Raw genomic sequence first — 21689 nt, forward strand, 5'->3', positions numbered from 1 at the left:
TCAGTCGGGGGTGGGGTTGGGGGGTTGGGAGGAGGAGTTGTCTCTTCCCCCCCCCCCCCCCCGATTTTGTTTTTATAGAAAACAGGTTTATTTGAATCAAGTTGGGGACAAGTGATACTGTACGACATGGCTTATAGAAAGTGGGAATCATATCCTGAATGAATTAAGTGCATTCATGTAGCATACTTTGTACAGTTTAAAAATGCACCCTAAAAACAGCATCCTGTATCCGCGCTTCGCTAACAATATTGGCTTCTCATTCTGAGATGGTAGACCCAATAAACTGTATTTAACAGTATACTTTCGATGTAAATCAAAATAATCATAATGACAGAGTGTTTCCTTGTTTTCCTGACAGCTACTGAAGATGATGAGTGTATGGATCGCTTCCTCCGCCGTTGTCGCCGGCGCCTATGTAGCTTTTAAAGGTATATATAACTGTAATATCTGCAAATCGTGTCATCATTATCTGCCAATCCTCGGGCTTTAAACAACACACGTGGTATGCATACATGCTGTATGGTTCATCCACTCCCCGGTCGACTGTACTTAATCTCTGGAGCTGTAATTATATCGAATCATTTTATGAGCACGTGTGCAACTTTGAGTGGAATTTTTAATCGCTCACATAAGTGAGCTACCCAGTGATCGATAGTATGATCAACGTAGGATCCGATGACACACGATCAGTCGAATTACAGAATGTGATCCACCAATCTCAATATTATCATCGGCTTACATGAGGCGCTTAACGTATACGTGAAAGGCTTTGTACATGAAGTATGTTGAATAAGGGTCAGAACTGCCAAGGATTCACGTAAGTTGTCATATTCAAGCAGCATGTCTAGGACAGGTGTTGGTTCTGTTAATGCATAGTTTTAGTACAGAGGCGTGAAAAGAAAATGAAGCGTTGAAAAGTGCTTGATATCTGAGTAATATTCAGCCCAACAATTCTTGAATGTCTCATCTTTGTGTTCAATTTCAGCCGCATTTTCTTGGTACGAGGCAATACGGCGTCCAACTTTGACCAAAGTGGAAGTTGAAATAATCCCTCCTGCCTTCCTCTCCTCTTCTCCTTGGGGTCAAAGGCCAACAATGCCCCACTCGCGACCGTCTGCCCGCCTTTCCGATGATGCTAAAGTTGCCCATCTGAAACTTGCCACCTCCCAGCTCTACCGCCGCTCAAGGGTGGCCACGTGAATCACTCCCATGTAAAATTGTGGACTTGTTCAATCGGTTACTCGGCTATAAGGAACTGATATTGAGATGAATATGATATGTTGAATTATTGAAAGGAGGTGCTAAATGAAGGCACTCATATGTTTTATTTGGAATATTTTGTATAGTTTGTTGTCGATTTCTCTAGGAATATATTCCGGGAATTGTCATTGCATGTGTCATATGAAGTGCTATTTATTGTCTCAGAATAAAACGTATAAAAGAAGCATTTGTTTTCCCTACAAGACAGGACCCTAGATTTGTTTGCTAGGACAGGTTTGGTTCACAAAGAAGATATACGCGTTTATATACTAGTATTAACAACTTCTTTATCATACTGTAATAGCGGCCCCGATTTGGAAAAAAGATCCTATACCGAACGTCACTATTATAGCATAATAAATAAGTTGTTATCTATAAACCTATATAAACCTATACTTTGTCATCCGTCAACTTCTGAGAAATGACAATCAAACAGTTGAAGTTGGGTTCAGTCAAAGTCGTCATGTAAACTGGCGTGTTACCCATTTGGGAGAGGAGTGAATTCATGGTTCGGTAGTTTCTCATGAGAAATTATCACTTTCCAGAAATGTGATTGGCTGAATAATAATTTACATAATTTGATTGGCTGAGAAGTTACAACGGGACCACTTTCGTTCATTCGCAAAGCTACAACAAGCCGCACTATCACTATCCAGAGTGAAATTACTGACTTCTTTTACCAAGCTAAGTCATTGAATTAGATAAAAAATCAAGTTCATCATGTAGCTGAAACTACATAAAAAGTCATTTTAAAATTTAGTTATCTTAACCGACCTGCGCCAAAACGGACTATGTAATGTGGACAAACGTTGTTTCACCACTACCTGTGGCCTTATGAAAATGACAGATGATCAGATTTGCGTAATTTGTCTAGACGGATACTCTTATCACGTCGTGTATGATATATTGTCTGTGAAGTATATTTTGGATATTGATAGGCTAAGAGTAACGAACGTTTAATGAGTATCCACATTGTGATCCGATCCCGCAATCAACCCGCGAATACGAAACTAGGGACTACTTGTACTCAAAATGTTGGCTTTGCTTGAACTCGTTGCTAGTCCAAACAAACATGGCGGCGTAAACGAAGATGTTCGCTAGACGTTTGCATCAGCTGTACATGTAACTGCTACGATGGAGTAATGTACGTATTTCTTCTGTATCCCTATATAGATATAGTCCTATTTAATTCTTACAGGACAAAATTGAATTAGTACATTCGTATTCAGCCAATCACATTGCTAGAGATTGAGCAGATGATCACAAGGTGTGATGGTGTCTATCTTCATCTTTCTAACAGCAACAATCTGAAATAACAATAGCTTTAAACATGTGAAATTGAATATTGTTTGCACTTTCGTAAATGCCCATTATATATTTAGTCTTCTAAACGTCACTATGCACTCGTAATACAAAATGTACTATACACCCAATGATCATCAGAAAATAGCCTAGACTAGCCTGAGCAATGAGAAGCATTCAAATAATAGCAGCTTTCTACACTCTCTGATTGGCTGCAGAAATTCTGTATACCGTTAAAAGATAGTATGTTACACCTTGTTCTTAATCATTATCCTAGCAATGTTACAGAGAATGTGATCATGTTGATAGGTTGTCAAAAAGTAAACTTAGGTCCTCAGTGATCAATGAAAACACCCACAGCAAATAGATCAACATACCTGTCATTTGTCATTTTTAGGCCACTAGTCCTTATAATGATAACATATAGCAAAACCCTTAAAAATGGCGTATTTTTTACTGGTCCTTATGATTCCTTAATTATTTGCCAGTTTGGCAACGACTACAGGACTAGTGCCAATTTCTAACTCAGAGAGGCGAAATTACATGTGTGTCACCGAACATGTCCCTTAGCATTTCATAAAGGTTATCATTCGTATGCAAAAGATAGGCCTTTGTTAAATCTTGATATCTCATCATCGAAATAATCATGTTACGGTCTGGGACATCAAAATCGTTTGATATCAAATGTACCATAATACCTCTTTCCTTGGACGTCAGGCGTTTATTACCCAGAGCCATTGACCCGGCATGTATTCGAGACCTGGCTTTTCTTTGAGACCCAGCGTGTAATAGCGGAAATATTGATAAGTTTTACAGTTCCTATTGGTGATCGATCGGCAGACATTTTATTTATGGATTGATATGTAGGCTATCGATGTATTCATAATAATATATTAATAAATATTAATTAATATATTTAAAGGAGGTTTCCCTTGCAAATAGGAAACCTCTTTTTAACCAAGCAGAATCAAGCATTCTTCAATGTCATGGTAGAAGTTATCCATAGGTTAATTCTGAATTGAAAATGTTAGTGTCTACCGCTGATTCACTGAAACAAACGATAATTAAATTAAAATATAACATTACAAAATAACTTTATTTATATGACAACATGTTGTTTACCAACCTTTTTGTGATCGATATTTATTGCCATCTCTGTCAACCACCAACGTTAGGATTTGTCACGAGGGGATTTGGATGACTGTGTCAGCGACACAGTTGTCACATTTCTTTCACATGCTGGGTTATGATGATGGGTTAAATGTCCACAACAACATTCACAGCCATTGATAGTAGAGATGAGTGACACATCTGAGTCTGGGGTAGAGAGGCCTTATATTTGAAGTTGTATTATTTACTAGGGGTAATAGCTAACTAACTAATAAGACTTACACATTTAAAATACTTAGTAGAATGTTAATTAATAAAGTTTGTTTGAGAAATAAATTTATTAAGTATTTTTTAAAACTCTTTCTACAACCTGTCACCCCTACATTGAGAGATGACATATGTGATTTCCAAAAAAATGATTTGGTGAGTCCGAGCAGAGCACAACAGTTTGCAATGAAATTAAAACACATTTCTTTGGACTCAATTTGTAGGGTTATTTGTCAACTTCCTTTTAAAAAAAACATGTGCATATTACTGTTTAACTTTGGTAATATTTGTTACATTAATGACTAACTGTGACCCCTTTTCAGAATGTTGTAAGAGAGCGGACCTTTGTACCTTGCGTAGGTACACACTGCTTTCATATCTCTCTTGTCATCATTTGGGGCCCAGGTGGCACAGGTGGCACAGGTGGCACAGGTGGCACAGTCGTCTAAGACACTGGGTTTGCCCCGATTATGTTTCTAGGTTTGTCAGTACCATATCCATGCTCGTGGGTTTCACCGAAGTGGTAAACATCCGAGACCTGCATCACTTCAGGCTGACACGCTGTGATATAACTGGAGTAATGTAAAAAGCAGCGTTAAACCCAACTCACTCACTCACTCACTCTTGTCGTCATGGTAAAATAGAGATAAACCTACTGTTTTGAAATTTGATGTAGTCCAACTGTAGAGTAGATACCTCTTATTCATACATTTGAAACCTAATCATGTCTATCCCTGCACGCACACGCACACACATGGGCTGTTAGTGACTAACTTAAATACATTATTTTTAGAACAGTACTCTCTGTATTAACAGCAGGTTGTTTTATAAATGAAATGCAAGGACCTGTCTTCTTTCACAGTTTGGATTTGATTTCCAGCACCACCTGCCAGAAAAATAGTCTTTCAATATGGGTAAGAAAGGGAAGAAGGGGAAGAAAGGGAAGAAGGGGAAGAAAGGAGGGAAGAAGAGCAAGGAACCTCAGATGACAGCAAAGGAAGCTATCCTGGGATATCAGTGAGTTTCAACTCATCACACACAGATTTTTGCAACCAGAATTAACTTTTTAGTTCTGAACAGTGACAACACTCCTTTGCAATGATAAAGTGTGTGTTCATCCTATATCAGTGTCTACACTTGTCCAGGACTCAATGATCCCGATTGTGTTTCCAGGTCTGTCAGTACCATACCTGTGCTCGTGGGTTTCACCAAAGTGGTAAACATCTATGACCTGCATCACTTGGGTCTCTCCTCCGCATCCAGCTGACACCAAATTCAATTCGTGGTGTTAAACTTGTGATATGTCAAATACAGTCAAGCATAGACAATTACCGTATTCGACGTAATAAGCGCCCCGCTCTAATAAGCGCCCATGGCGATATTTGCGAATATATTGGCAAGTGAATAATCCCAATTAGCACCCCTTCCGATTGATCAATGTACACAAGACTTATTTATTCGCGTATAATACACACTCGTGTTATATGCACCCTTAATTATAGGCAACTAAATTCTGGAAAAATATATATGTCATATATAAACAGTTCAGGCTGTCAGCATAGACCATGAAATTTATCTTTCAACTCTGCTTTTTCCACCAAAATAATATTCTAATATTCTGAGAGCGCCCTGGGCGCTTATTACGTCGAATACTGTATGTGGTTTCAGTCGTTACTGAATACTGTAAATCTAGAATGGTTTGCGATGATTTATAGAGTAAACATCACAGAGTGACACTGAGCTACCCTTTCATCATGCCGCTTCCTACTAATCAACTTTAACACAACATCTGTAATGATCGATGACATCATTGATATCATGTGCTTTAAAGTCCATGATCAGGTACTGTTGTATCTGAATGAGAGAAACGATTCAGAAACTATTTAAGATTTCATTAGCCACATGCTGTCAGAAACATTTCCAGCCCTCAATTTGGACTGTGTGGAAGCTGGTATGGGGAGTTTTTTTTCATTTAGGTTTCATCAACCTCTCTGAATGTTAAGTATTTTAAGTCACTTATATCTCAATCCTGTATTTGCACTGATTAGGGTCCATGTTTTGTCAGCACCATGTATGTGCTCATGAGTTTCACAAATATGGTAAATGACAAAAGCCATATAAACAACACATACCTGTCTGTGTGGCCCCACCTCTGTATGTAAAACAACACCTACCTGTCTATGTGGCCCCACCTCTGTATGTAAAACAACACATGCTTGTCTATGTGGCCCCACCTCTGTATGTAAAACAACACCTACCTGTCTATGTGGCCCCACCTCTGTATGTAAAACAACACATGCTTGTCTATGTGGCCCCACCTCTGTATGTAAAACAACACATACCTGTCTATGTGGCCCCACCTCTGTATGTAAAACAACACCTACCTGTCTATGTGGCCCCACCTCTGTATGTAAAACAACACATGCCTGTCTATGTGGCCCCACCTCTGTCTGTGTGGCCCCACCTCTGTATGTAAAACAACACATGCCTGTCTATGTGGCCCCACCTCTGTGTGTAAAACAACACATTCCTGTCTATGTGGCCCCACCTCTGTATGTAAAACAACACATGCCTGTCTATGTGGCCCCACCTCTGTGTGTAAAACAACACATTCCTGTCTATGTGGCCCCACCTCTGTATGTAAAACAACACATACCTGTCTATGTGGCCCCACCTCTGTATGTAAAACAACACATGCCTGTCTATGTGGCCCCATCTCTGTGTGTAAAACAACACATGCCTGTCTATGTGGCCCCACCTCTGTATGTAAAACAACACATGCCTGTCTATGTGGCCCCACCTCTGTATGTAAAACAACACATACCTGTCTGTGTGGCCCCACCTCTGTATGTAAAACAACACATGCTTGTCTATGTGGCCCCACCTCTGTATGTAAAACAACACATACCTGTCTATGTGGCCCCACCTCTGTATGTAAAACAACACCTACCTGTCTATGTGGCCCCACCTCTGTATGTAAAACAACACATACCTGTCTATGTGGCTCCACCTCTGTATGTAAAACAACACATGCTTGTCTATGTGGCCCCACCTCTGTGTGTAAAACAACACATACCTGTCTATGTGGCCCCACCTCTGTATGTAAAACAACACCTACCTGTCTATGTGGCCCCACCTCTGTATGTAAAACAACACATGCCTGTCTATGTGGCCCCACCTCTGTATGTAAAACAACACATACCTGTCTATGTGGCCCCACCTCTGTATGTAAAACAACACATGCCTGTCTATGTGGCCCCACCTCTGTATGTAAAACAACACCTACCGTCTATGTGGCTCCACCTCTGTATGTAAAACAACACATGCCTGTCAATGTGGCCCCACCTCTGTATGTAAAACAACACATGCCTGTCTATGTGGCCCCACCTCTGTATGTAAAACAACACATACCTGTCTATGTGGTCCCACCTCTGTGTGTAAAACAACACATGCCTGTCTATGTGGACATGTCTCTGTATGCTGTAGCATCAGAAGAGTTACTTCCCTTGGACTATAATTCATGAGGTATTAACTGTTTCGTGATGATTATTTTTTCAAGCACTGTAACATGTAATTAGTTTTCTTGCCATGAAATATGATAATTTGACATAAATATAAGAAACCATTATGTTTTCTACTCCAGGATCAACATTGTGGAGAAGAAATTAGAGGATGTGTCCTTTGAGATCCGTGGCTGGGATGAGAAGAACAGACGCCACCTTGAGAGGGTAGGCAACTAAAACAATCGTCTGTCTCTGTGTCTGTTTAGTTAATCTATTCAAATATCATACATGTATTTCCATTACAAACCACATGAACACCAGACATCATTTAATAGTTCCCAATTGTTGTCAAGGGTTTTATGTTGCATGTGTCCAGGGGTATTGTGGAGGTGTAGCTGTATGGGCGTTGTCAAGGGTTTTATGTTGCATGTGTCAAGGGGTATTGTGGAGGTGTAGCTGTATGGAGGTTGTCAAGGGTTTATGTTGCATGTGTCCAGGGGTATTGTGGAGGTGTAGCTGTAGGTGGTTGTCAAGGGTTCATGTTGCATGTGCCCAGGGGTATTGTGGAGGTGTAGCTGTGTGGAGGTGTAGCTGTATGGGGGTTGTTAAGGGTTTGTGTTGCCTGTGTCCAGGGGTATTGTGGAGGTGTAGCTGTATGGTGGTTGTTAAGGGTTTGTGTTGCCTGTGCCCAGGGGTATTGTGGAGGTGTAGCTGTATGGTGGTTGTTAAGGGTTTGTGTTGCATGTGTCCAGGGGTATTGTGGAGGTGTAGCTGTATGGGGGTGTAGCTGTACGGGGGTTGTTAAGGGTTTGTGTTGCCTGTGCCCAGGGGTATTGTGGAGGTGTAGCTGTATGGTGGTTGTTAAGGGTTTGTGTTGCTTGTGCCCAGGGGTATTGTGGAGGTGTAGCTGTATGGTGGTTGTTAAGGGTTTGTGTTGCCTGTGTCCAGGGGTATTGTGGAGGTGTAGCTGTATGGGGGTGTAGCTGTACGGGGGTTGTTAAGGGTTTGTGTTGCCTGTGTCCAGGGGTATTGTGGAGGTGTAGCTGTAGGTGGTTGTCAAGGGTTCATGTTGCATGTGCCCAGGGGTATTGTGGAGGTGTAGCTGTATGGGGGTTGTCAAGGGTTTGTGTTGCCTGTGTCCAGGGGTATTGTGGAGGTTACAAAGACAATTCAGATTATTTCTGATAGTGTTATCCCCCTTGACTTTTCCAGAATGAGAAACTAAAGTCGGAGCAGCTACTGCTAGTGGAACATCTTCTCAAGCAGGCCAAGGAGGCAGAGCGGTTCTTTGAGTCGGAGGAAATCAAAAACAGGGAAGATGTAGTCCTGGCCATGAAGAAAATGTGGCTGCTTCGGCGGCAGCGAGAGAAGGAACTCGAAGGTGGGTGGGGCGTATTTGTTGCCTAAAACTGGCCATTCAAATTATGAAAAAGCCTTTTGTTCCCAGTAAAAACAAAATGAGATTTCCAGGGAAAGATTTGTTTTATTGCTTTATATATATTTTTAAAAGACCAGTGTTTCTTTTATTCAACTCTTGAATATGCAACCAGAGAGTGGAGATATTAGTACAAGCTGGTGAGGCATGTTTTCTATTACGGGATCTGACTTTCCTATTTGCAGAGAAGAAGAGTGCAATAGCCATGGAACAGACCAAGATAGAGGGTGTGTCTAAGGAGGTCCAGTGCTGGTCATGGTACCGGGACAAGGGCAAGGCTGAGCACGAGAAACAGATCCGCATCCTGGAGCAAGAGCTGCAAGACATGCAGAACAGCTTTGACGAGATGGCAGGTAAGTACTTCAACATCTGCAGTTGGGGCACTGGTGACCCAGTGGTTGTCAAGTGCCATAATTTGCTATGCAGAGTTGCTTCCCTTCACCATGCCAGGATAAACTGGCTGTGGATTACCTTGTGAAACCCTGCATACCTGTACCTCATTCCATGTGATGTAACCCATAGACCACATATTTATGTGTTTGGTGTAGCCCTGAAATCACTGTCATGCACTGGGACCAATGAGATGTGATTGCACTGGGGTTGGTGTGGTTTCAAGGGGGCTACAACTGATAATGTCCAGGTGTCCTGTGTTTTAATGAGCACCCATCTGTCCCTCTCTGTTTCAGCTCATCTGTCCAAGTCTCTGGAGAAGTCCCGAGCTGAGGTAGATAAATACACAGAGGAGACTTTGGCCAAACAGAAGGATCTGGCTTCAGAGGTAGGGACATACTGGCAACACTGGAGGATTGCAACAAGTAGTGTGGATCTATTTTCTCTTTAATATTATCTCTTTATTATATTAGTGTGATGTGGGAGAGGTATATAGGTATATAGAGGTATCTCAGATTCGCCTTGATTATGATTCTTGGAGGCTTCAGCATCATGCTTGTAGTTTTGGGGTTCACTCTGCTTTACCGAGTGGTAAACATCTGAGACCTGCAACTTTGGGCTTTTCTCCCACTTTAAACTTATGTGCTGTGATATGACTGGAATAGTTTTAACCAACTGTGCCATTTAACCAAACTCACTCACATTTTCTTTTGCCATTGGGTATATTATTCTGGTATTGTCATCCATGATGCCAGTCTACAGACCACTGTAAGGTGCTTCCTGTTCGTTCACCCACCCTCCTCCTGGGATTGGGCAGTCGGGTTGTCTCGTGGTTAAAGCGTTCCCTATTCACGTTGAAGACCGGGGTTCGATTCCCGACATGGGTACAATGTGTGAGGCCCATTTCTAGTCTCCCCTGCCATAATATTGCTGAAATATTGCTAAAAGCGTTGTAAAATCAAACTCTCTCACTCACTCACTCGTAATGGTAAGTAGGACATGAAAATGCACGTTATCAGATCATAGAATGAATGCCCTTGTTTTTCTGAAATGTGGATTTACTGAAAAAACAAAGATATGTAAGAGAGATGAGAGAATGAAAATTACTGGATCAAGGGTTATTGCCTTTAGTTTTTGGAATCTTGACTTCACCTCATACTCAATGTCGTTGGCAGTGTGGTTTTATATTGAAACATGCAAGGGGTGTTGTATATGTCAGACTGACTGATCTGCTCTACCATAACTGATATAAGGGCCTAATATTTTTTACAATTTGGAAGCATCTGCGGACCGAATAAGGAGTTTTGAAAGGTGGGGGGGATGCTCCAAAGTCTTTAATGCTCTTTTGATGGGTGATGCAGGTTTTTTTGCTTACAGAAAGCCATAGCCCACATGGACAAATACAGTCGACAGGAAGTGCTGGACAACGACTGGCTGAAGCGCGAGGTGGGGCAGTGGTTCTTTACACTGCATCTCACACACAGTAGCTGGATAACTTTATATGATAAATAGCCTTAGGGATTTAGAAACTAACTCTATAAGTTGTTCGAATAGGCAAGTCTTTTTGTATACATTGACACTGCTGGGTTTGGGGGTAAGTTTTGTTTACTAATTATCCTGGTCAGTAGAGAGTGATATATAGTAAGACACAAGAGGCCAGATATGATCTTCCCATTTGGCACTTATAACAAAACCAAGTGTAGAGGTAAGGCTACACTTTTAGAGGTTTTCAGTAATTGTTTGTCTAACAGTGGAAATCTTTGACCGAAGCTGATTTTCTGAGACAATTGAGGATAAAATCAGTACAAACATGCAGTAAAAGCTCCACTCATCTTAGCCACACTGATGTATTTGATCATGTCAGAAGTCAAAATACTCCAAGCGTAAGAAAAACAAAAGGCTAGTTCTCAGCCACTTAAAGATTACCTTGCCATTTTAATTTGACCATGTTGACATTTCTAGTGGGCCAAAATTGTTTTCCTTCTTAATTCTTTCCTAATATCACATCTCAACATAAAATGTTTGACAAGATAAGCACATTTGCAATTAAATACAACATTTAACTTTTCTTTTATTATCTTGTAAACTCAGTCACTGTAACAGACAACCTAATAGAATTTGTTCTGCTTTTCACAGATTGTCTTTGAATTTATTATTGTGTGAGCCTGATCTTGTGTCTGTGCCATGTGCAGGTGATGATCCACCAGCGTGAGTCGGAGGAGTTGCACAGTGTCGTGGAGGACCTGGAGAAGTACAACCTCCATGTCATGAGTCAGCTGTTTGAGTGTACCGTAGATGATCTGAAAATATCCAGGTCAGTGGCTACACTAAAGGAAACTTGGGAATTATTAGGACATCTAATGTAAATAATGTCTAGGGTAGAACTCATCTCCTTGCAGTGTATTATGCTTATAGTAGCCATCAGCATGTAGATTGTGTTGCCAGTACGGGAGAAAATAAGATGGAACAGCATTATACGCAGATGTCACTACCAAGATACCTGGAATCCATTTGAATTGTACGTGCTTCTCCTGCTGTGCGTTCTCGACAGGTTCTGTTAAAAAAAAACAACTACAAGTGAGCCTTCTCTGAATTATGATAATCCTTGTTCATGTTGAAAAAATCATAAAATTTGTAAAGTTTGGTCCAAACCTCTCAATCTTCCTTTCTATTGCCCTGAGCACTGGACCCTACTGGCTACTGCAGCTGTAGAGTCCTTCAGGAAGATATGTCAGCCCCTTACTCTGCCCATGTCAATTTAAGAGAATTAGTTATCATTCATGGTAAGGCCAAACCAATACACTTCCTGTTTTCTGGACAATCTGGCAATCTACGCCAATTACTTATCCCAGTACTGTTCAGGACAAAACTTGGTACATTTGTTCACTTATGTGGTTAATCAGCGAGAATTCTCAAAATAGTATCCACAATGATTATGTTATTATTGAAATTATTCATATTTCTTCTTTGAAATGGGGATGGTCGGGTAGCCTAGTGGTTACAGTATTCGCTCATCACGCAGAAGACCTGGATTCGATTCCTGACATGGTTACAATGTGTGAAGCCCATTTCTGGTGTCCCCTGCCATGATATTGCTGGAATATTGCTAAAAGCAGCGTAAAACAATACTCAATCACTCATTTCTTTGAAATGAAACTTCAGTCTGCTGAATTGTTTTAGCATAAAGAGGGTGGAAGATTTCAAACAGTCGATGGGACTGGGACAAGGGACAACTGAAGAACTATTTTGCACATTTATTCCTGATAGGAGACTTCACATTACTATATAAAAATGTCCCAATGTTTTCAATGATACCAAGGTTAAAACCAAAGCGAACACAAAATTTGTAAAAAACTTGTCTTAATTACGTCATTGAAGGTGGTATGCATTTAATGTTAGGAACCTTTTCAAATCATTAAATTTGTGCAAATTGATTTCAATAATATCTTCAATATCTTGATTTTAACTGAGTATAAATTTAATTGGCAAAAAACAGCGCGATGGTAAATTATGAACCATTTAAATAAATTTATTATCCAAACGTTAAACAGAATAAAACTTATTTTTCGAGGTCATTATGTCATAGGTTGCAGGAATATAAATGTCAGGGTTAATCTAACATTTCATGTTATAAAATTTGCACGAAACAAAATGACATATTAATATTCACCAATCCTAATATACGAAAATCAATTTGGGGTGTCCTTTGACTACACGCCTGTCGAATGAGTTCGCCTGTTGCATTGAGCGCCTTAAGCATGTTAAGTGACCTGTCATGACCAATTTAAGAGTTTGCAATTTTACAATCAATGAAAACAAGAAATACAATTTTACCTGCTACTGCTTGCACCCAGGAACTTCTATCTGACCCAGTTCGCTGACAGTGAGAACCTGGAGGAAACCGGGATCCTGGAAATGGATCTTGCCAGTCTCACCTTCCCGGAAGAAGAGGACAAGATAGACAAGAAACCTTGTCCAAGTGAGAGAAGTGAGAGAGGTTACATGTCCTAGTGAGAGAGGTAACATGTCCAAGTGAGAGAGGCAACATGTCCAAGTGAGAGAGGAAACATGTCCTTGTGAGAGAGGTTACATGTCCTAGTGAGAGAGGTAACATGTCCAAGTGAGAGAGGTAACATGTCCAAGTGAGAGAGGAAACATGTCCTTGTGAGAGAGGTAACATGTCCAAGTGAGAGAGGTAACATGTCCTAGTGAGAGAGGTTATATGTCCAAGTGAGAGAGGTAACATGTCTTAGTGAGAGAGGTAACATGTCCTTGTGAGAGAGAAAACATGTCCTAGTGAGAGAGGTGACATGTCCTAGTGAGAGAGGTAACATGTCTTAGTGAGAGAGGTGACATGTCTTAGTGAGAGAGGTAACATGTCTTAGTGAGAGAGGTGACATGTCCAAGTGAGAGAGGTGACATGTCCTAGTGAGAGAGGTAACATGTCCTAGTGAGAGAGGTGACATGTCCAAGTGAGAGAGGTGACATGTCCTAGTGAGAGAGGTCACATGTCCAAGTGAGAGAGGTGACATGTTCAAGTGAGAGCGGTAACATGTCCTAGTGAGAGAGGTAACATGTCCAAGTGAGAGAGGTAACATGTCCTAGTGAGAGAGGTAACATGTCCTAGTGAGAGAGGTAACATGTCCAAGTGAGAGAGGTGAGAGAGGTTACATGTCCTAGTGAGAGAGGTAACATGTCCAAGTGAGAGAAGTGAGAGAGGTTACATGTCCTAGTGAGAGAGGTAACATGTCCAAGTGAGAGAGGTAACATGTCCAGGTGAGAGAGGAAACATGTCCTTGTGAGAGAGGTAACATGTCCAAGTGAGAGAGGTAACATGTCCTTGTGAGAGAGGTTATATGTCCAAGTGAGAGAGGTAACATGTCCTAGTGAGAGAGGTAACATGTCCTTGTGAGAGAGATAACATGTCCTAGTGAGAGAGGTGAGAGAGGTTACATGTCCAAGTGAGATAGGTAACATGTCCAAGTGAGAGAGGTAACATGTCCTAGTGAGAGAGGTAACATGTCCTAGTGAGATAGGTAACATGTCCTTGTGAGAGAGGTGAGAGCGGTTACATGTCCAAGTGAGATAGGTAACATGTTCAAGTGAGAGAGGTAACATGTACATGTGAGTGAGGTAACATGTTCTTGTGAGAGAGGTAACATGTCCTTGTGAGATAGGTAACATGTCCTTGTGAGAGAGGTGAGAGAGGTTACATGTCCAAGTGAGATAGGTAACATGTTCAAGTGAGAGAGGTAGCATGTACAAGTGAGAGAGGTAACATGTCCTAGTGAGAGAGGTAACATGTCCTAGTGAGAGAGGAAACATGTTCTTGTGAGAGCAGTTACATGTCCTTGTGAGAGAGGTAACATGTCCAAGTGAGAGGTAACATGTCCTAGTGAGAGAGGTAACATGTCCTTTTAAGAGAGGTAACATGTCCTAGTGAGAAAGTTATCATGTCCTAGTGAGAGAGGTAACATGTCCTAGTGAGAGAGGTAACATGTCCTTGTAAGAGAGGTAACATGTCCTAGTGAGAAAGTTATCATGTCCTAGTGAGAGAGGTAACATGTCCAAGTGAGAGAGGTAACATGTCCTTGTAAGAGAGGTAACATGTCCTTGTGAGAGATGTAACATGTCCTAGTGAGAGAGGTAACATGTCCTAATGAGAGAGGTAACATGTCCTAGTGAGTGAGGTAACATGTCCGAGTGAGATACCCAGTCAAGACTATCTGATCAGTAATCATTATGTATATTGTAATAAAACGGGTCTTACTTCGTGAAATGCATTGAATCACATGAGCACTTTGATTGCAAACATGAAAAGATTTGGAAAATATCTGTTGATAACGTGTCCTTGTGAGAGAGGTGAGAGTTGGCAGATGCTTCGCAAATCTTACAATAGACTGAAATCTGCATGGCAGTTTATGAACCGTTTGTCAATTTTGTTATGTGATTTTGATTTGAGTATGCCTAGATCAGCAAGTGTGGAAACTGGATTTTCATAGTTAGTTAACTCCCTTGCCTCGAGAAGATGGAAATAACCATGATATGGCTGACTAGTGCAAAACATTGACTGACTCCCCCACCCCATCTGCTCTAGTGCGACCCATGAGCGCCACCCAGAGGGCTGTGGAGCAGAAGGTGTTCACCCTGGCCACATCTGCTGTAGATGAGGTGGATACAGATGATGAGGAAGATTCAACAGGTGGGTACACAGTGTTGGAAGTTGGCACTAGTCCTATAGTCCTGGCCAAACTGCCCATTGGTTAAGGTATCATGAGGACTAGTAGAAATTTGCACTTTTGAGGGGATTTGCTATATGCTATCATTAAAAGGTCTAGTGGACAGAAATTGTTAGTTTCTATCGCTGGTACACATACTGGGCAGACCTTCATGGCGGGGATTAGTCGGGGATGAGATGTGTCGCATTACTGGATGAGGTATAGCTGACATCCAAAACTTGATAACTTATTATGAGACAGAAGATGTTGGTGATCCAAGACTTCTGCCATTAAACCTTAATTTTCGACAAACCTTCCCAAGAATTTTGTTTGTGAGGATCACAGTGCAGATTCCGTTCCTCCTTGCTTGTCTCTGACAGTAACAGGGAATTGTGGACCAAACCTACTTCTTAGTTGTATTTGGATAGTATCTGGCTGATTTAGTTTATCATCATACCCATGTGGTGTAATGTGTATTGTCATATGTGTTGTGACAATGCATGTATTGATAAAAAATAAGTTCCCTACCACTTAACACTCAGCAAGGTCAATGTTACTAAATATAATTGAGTAAATTCTCTTAGTTATTCCATTGGTTTGGGAATGCCTTTTCTTAACAACTCACCCTGTAGCAATTTCAGTTTAGAACTGGTTTCCAGACACCTTTGATTGTTGTTCAAGGTCGATCAGGGTTGGGGACTTTGTTGGGAGTGTGGATATTTAGTTGGTGTATCAATCACTGGATTGTCTGTTTCAGACTTGATTATTTATAGGCTGCCGTCATAATAATATTCCAGCTTTAAATGCTGTGTTTAAAAACAATCAAAGAAAACTTAATGCAGCAGTACTGTGTCTAGCTGCAAGCAGACAACAGAAGCTACTGTGTCGTTCAGCGGCCAATATACCCATGAAGATCTAGGTTAGACTCGGTCTTCAGCTACCCATGCTTGCTGTAAAGGTAAAAGGTCTTGTCGTAAAAGGTAACTAACAGGATTGGTTTGTCAGGCTTTCGTATTTGGTTGATGCATGTCCTTGTATTCCAGTTGCATAGATTGATGCTCATGATATCTATCGCTGGATTTTCTTGCCCAGACTTGATTATTTACAGACCGACGTTAAATAGCTGGAATATTGATGACTGCTGTGTTAAACAACAAACAGAACAAAAACAAAATCAATGGTCAATATTGTCTTCCAGATGGCAGTGTAGCGTAAAAACCTTGAAACAATCTGATCTGTATTAAAACAGATATAAAACATCATCTAATAAACAGATAATACATACAGTTCCGACACATACTGATATAGTAGGTGGCATTGTTGTAGGTACACTTGCTATGGAGGTCACATCCTAGCTATAAACAAGTATGTGCACTTATACAAAATATATGTTTGTCTTTCTATTACCAAGCACATCCACTAGACAGACAATATACACAGTTATAGTGCCAAAGGTGAGGTATGAGACATGAGAGTGGATTGAAAGGCCGTGGATGTGCAGGTGCTAGTGGGCTACTAAGATGCTAGTTAATTACATGTAAAACTAGCGTTGTCAATTGGGATTAGCAGCTGCCACTGTTGGCCTAGGGCAGCTACTGCTGACCAGAACTGGTAGCATATTATATTATAAGAAACATACCGTTGCTTGGCAACTTGGCTACCGCTGCCTGGCCCAATTAGTAAAACCAGCTACTGCTGCCGGACCAAATGTCAACTAACGCTGACATGACGACTACCGCTGCTGGACCAATATATGTGTTGTAATTGGCTGCCCAACTTACGCTATTTTACAATTCCACGGCTGACAAATTTGGAAAGACCCGGTTCCCCCTGAGAAGCAGGTAACCCCGGAAAGGTTCACGCTGAAAAGCAGGTAGTAATTTGGAAGCAAGTTATTGAGATATGATGCTATAGGACCAGCGAATGCTTGTAACATGTATATAAGAAACGTTTTTCTTTCAAATCTCGGATTTATATAATTCATAGTCCAACTAAAAGTGAAGCATTGTGATAATTGTTAACTGGTTGGCGAGAAGTTGACTCTTCCCTCTGATTGGCACATCTAGGTTTTGGAACTTCTTCTTCTTAGAAGGTATCAAACTACCTGGATTGTGATCGCGGTATTATCCAGCTCAACCTGCAGTATATCAATGAATATGTACAGATTTGGAGACAAGATTTGATTTGTTGACGTCGGCCCACTTCCCAGAGACATATTAATGAGCTTTCTGACAAAGTCATCTTTGGCGTTAATAGTGGTCGGACATCCTCTTTGGGAACATTTCCAATGAATGGAAATATGACATTCGGTCTTAATCATGAACTTGTATCCGACAAAAGCTAAGTGCTGACCCATGGAGAAACGGGCAGAAGTCTTACCAAAAGATTATGTCCTGTCACGCAATTATATATATTTTAAAAGTTTTCACACCGTACAGTGTATGTGCATATATTTCAACAATTAGTTGTGTCTATCTATTTTGTGAGATGTTCACCAATTAGTTGTCAAATCCTTATTAAAATATTGTCTTACCTATCACCACGCTCAAATGAATTGGTACCTGTAACAATAGCTGCTGGACAACTTGGAAGACCCCCAATGAACCACCAGGCAGACTGGGCACTGGCCCCATTGTTGAAATTGGGCAGCACATCAATCATGGGGACAACTTCACCTGACATATTTTGTCGTCTGTTTTAGGCCATTTTCCTTTTTCAAATTTAATTTGATCAAACATTTGTTATTATGTATGTCCTAAAGCATTAAAATCCGCAAATTTGCAAAGTAGACTTTACATGCCCTTTAAAGCAGTGCAGTGTGCTGACATACATGTACTTACAGATAAATACTGCTACTACTGAGACACTTATTTCGATGAAACTAAAAATCTGTTACTGCTACAGTGCTGTCATCAGATGCTCACGCTGGCCAAGGTATGGAAGTATTAAAAAATCGTCAAACATGGTGCAACAATATATTGATACAAAATGAGTTGCGTCCATTTACCAGTAAATATATGTTGAATCATATGCTATACTGGTCAGTGAGGTACTGTTGAATCATATGCTATACTGGTCAGTGAGGTACTGTTGAATCATACGCTATACTGGTCAGTGAGGTACTGTTGTATCAGATCCTATACTGGTCAGTGAGGTACTGTTGATTCATATGCTATACTGGTCAGTGAGGTACTGTTGATTAATACACTATACTTGTCAGTGAGGTACTGTTGAATCATATGCTATACTGGTCAGTGAGGTACTGTTGAATCATACACTATACTGGTCAGTGAGGTACTGTTGAATCATACGCTATACTGGTCAGTGAGGTACTGTTGAATCATATGCTATACTGGTCAGTGAGGTACTGTTGAATCATATGCTATACTGGTCAGTGAGGTACTGTTGAATCATATGCTATACTGGTCAGTGAGGTACTGTTGAATCATATGCTATACTGGTCAGTGAGGTACTGTTGAATCATACACAATACAGACCACTGTGGTACTGTTGAATCATTGTTTAGGTGTCATAGTTTGATGAGGTACAAGTCTTCTGATGTGCTGGTGACATAATGCTGAAAATTTTCTGTTGACCTATAATTTGAAGACTGTTGACAGTTTGCGGAGATGCTGCTGAAATACTGCTGAGATGAGATAATACCAGACCTTTCACTCTGATGGATAATGAACACCATATTCCTTTATGTAAAGATCTTCTACTGACTGTTTCAGATGGAGCCTCCACACACACAAGTCAGGGCAGTGAGCTTTTTGAGAACCTCTTCTATGAAGAGGAAGATTTTACTGTAAGTTATTCTCTGGAGATGATGATATATTCACAGGCACATGTATTTACAGTTTGCTGTGCAGAGTTGTATCCCTTAGCCATCCCAGGAACCTATGATCATGGGTTTGAAATCTCAGATTAGCCTTGATTATGATTCTTGGAGGCTTCAGCATCATGCTTGTAGTTTTGGGGTTCACTCTGCTTTACCGAGTGGTAAACTTCTGAGACCTGTAACTTTGGGCTTTTCTCCCACATTTAACTTATGTGCAGTGATATGACTGGATTAGGTTTAACCAACTGTGCCCTTTAACCAAACTCACTTACATTTTCTTTTGCCATTGGGTATATTATTCTGGTATTGTCATCCATGATGCCAGTCTACAGACCACTGTAAGGTGCTTCCTGTTTGTTCACCCACCCTCCTCCTGGGATTGGGCAGTCGGGTTGTCTCGTGGTTAAAGCGTTCCCTATTCACGTTGAAGACCCAGGTTCGATTCCTGACATGGGTACAATGTGTGGAGCCCATTTCTAGTGTCCCCTGCTGCGATATTGCTGGAATATTGCTAAAACCAGCCTGAAACCATCCTCACTGACTCCTCTTGTGGTTAAACTGCTGATGGCCCTGGTTCAGTTCCCCACATGGGTAGGATGTGTGAAACTTACTTCTGGTGTCCCCTGCCTTGAAACTGCTGGAATATTGCTAAAGCATCACAAAACACAACTCACTCACCCCGCCTTCATCCTGCAGGACTATCTGCAGCTCGGCCCGCTGGAGCTGAAGCTGTTGAACATCACTGGCACCCAGATGCCCATCCACAAGCCGTACCAGCCCACAGACGAGGAGCTGCAGGCACTCAAGTGTAATCCCGAGGAATGGCCCGTCACACAGCCCATGCTCAAGAGTGCCATCACGCACACAGCATAGCCCTAGCGGTGGGGCATGCTGGGTGGGGCAGGGGAGAGGATTATGGGTGGGTTATTGTATGATGTCCTAGGGTATGGGACAGGGTAAAGCGTGTGTTGTAATGAGATCAGCTTGGTAATATTTCATCTCATGTCACATGGCTTCTGTTTATGGTTTTACAGCTCATGTTTTCTAAAGCCCTCACAATGGGATAACAGTGCCACGTGTTTTGTAAGGTATGAATGTAAACTGTAACATTCTTTCAAGACTTTTTTGCCATAATCTCTGTCAGGCTATTTTTTTGTTTCATCCAAAATTGGAGCAATTTTTTAGTTTTGCTAGAACACACTGTCAAAAACACCTCAGCCAAATACCCAAATATTGTTCAGCTACTATCATAGAAATATAATACTCACCTTAAAACTGCTGTGAATTTTGAATATGAATTTGATTCACCAAACAATCTGAGGAGGTAGTACTCAGATATCATGGGAAGTGTGTGGACTGACACTGAAAATCAAACTTGACCAATTATTGGTAATAATGTGTTGCCAGTTATTATCTTTATGTACCTATATACAGATATATGTTTACACTGAGATATTTATGTACTTTTCTACCCTTCCATGTGTATACTTTTTGTGCGTTGCTCAAACCTAAATGACACACTAATTACACACTTGCCAGTAACTTGTATTTCATTCTTGTGTAATTATTTTTCTAATACTAGGATAATGATATGTCTTCCCAAATTGTTGTTATTAAGAATTTTATTATACCCGCCAGTTTTCATCCTGATGGATTGATCAGTGTGATACACCCAACTAGTATGTGTCTGTTTTATTCAGTTGTTTCCATGAAACTCTAAATTTAGTGAAAAGAAATTTTGAAATACAACTGTGATCTACTAGTGATATAGTGTCTGCACAGTTAGTATGTAAGTCACATGTAGTCCATATAATGATTATAATTACATTTCAGTTATCAATGTATAAGATACATTTGACTTTTGAATGTATGCTCTCCAAAATGAAAATATTCTGTTTAGGTGATGAAAAGAATATGACAAAATAAAATCTTACTCTGACATTAAACCATTTACTGAGTAAAAATTTTTCATAACTAGAAAACATTAAATGTTTGACATTTGAAACAGTAACAAATGTTTTTATATTTCAATGGTGTAAGAGGCTCAGATTTGTAGACTAGACAATCTAAGAACTTAAACATGTTAAAGACTGACTGCAGATCTACATGTGTAATGTTCCTGGCAGTTACATTATGATTAATCTGAACCTGATGATTCTGTACTGTTTACTATTATGTTGTATTATTGCTATCATTATGCAAAGTCAGAATAACTTCTATATCAGTATGTGTGTCTGTTAATTAAAAGTCATTGGTGTAGAGGAGAGATGGTATTTTATGGATTGTTGAATAAATGTGAATAAATGTGTTAGATAGATGCTTTGTTTTCTGTTAATGTCATTTACTATGTATCATCAAGAGTT

At 40.5% G+C, this 21689-nt stretch overlaps 1 protein-coding gene across 3 annotated transcripts; it reads left to right on the forward strand.

Moving 5' to 3' along the window:
* Positions 1-2319: 2319 nt before the first annotated feature.
* Positions 2320-21630, forward strand: LOC139474196 (coiled-coil domain-containing protein 83-like). Of its 3 annotated transcripts, none has more exons than XM_071257094.1 (12): positions 2320-2404; positions 4820-4956; positions 7583-7667; positions 8655-8823; positions 9063-9230; positions 9564-9655; positions 10645-10713; positions 11460-11581; positions 13122-13255; positions 15365-15469; positions 19220-19293; positions 20023-21630. In XM_071257094.1, the coding sequence occupies exons 2-12, from the start codon at positions 4850-4852 to the stop codon at positions 20197-20199; spliced, it is 1302 nt and encodes a 433-aa protein (XP_071113195.1). In that variant the 5' UTR covers positions 2320-2404; positions 4820-4849; the 3' UTR covers positions 20200-21630. The 3 variants fall into 3 exon arrangements, with proteins under 3 accessions (XP_071113195.1, XP_071113198.1, XP_071113196.1); XM_071257097.1 differs by having other exon boundaries at positions 13122-13246; XM_071257095.1 differs by having other exon boundaries at positions 2321-2404; positions 4802-4956.
* The last annotated feature ends 59 nt before the right edge of the window (positions 21631-21689 follow it).

This window comes from Haliotis cracherodii, unplaced genomic scaffold (assembly GCF_022045235.1).
Source record: "Haliotis cracherodii isolate W230 unplaced genomic scaffold, xgHalCrac1.p SCAF_3, whole genome shotgun sequence".
Taxonomy (NCBI): Eukaryota; Metazoa; Mollusca; class Gastropoda; order Lepetellida; family Haliotidae; genus Haliotis; species Haliotis cracherodii.

What these genes read in the sequence shown, in the direction of transcription:
- LOC139474196 (XM_071257094.1), top strand. Translation starts at nt 4,850, where the DNA reads ATGGGTAAGAAAGGGAAGAAGGGGAAGAAAGGGAAGAAGGGGAAGAAA. An exon ending in ACCTTGTCCAAGTGAGAGAA is followed by an intron (nt 13,256 to 15,364) that starts GTGAGAGAGGTT and finishes CATCTGCTCTAG; the next exon opens with TGCGACCCATGAGCGCCACC. An exon ending in TGATGAGGAAGATTCAACAG is followed by an intron (nt 15,470 to 19,219) that starts GTGGGTACACAG and finishes TGACTGTTTCAG; the next exon opens with ATGGAGCCTCCACACACACA.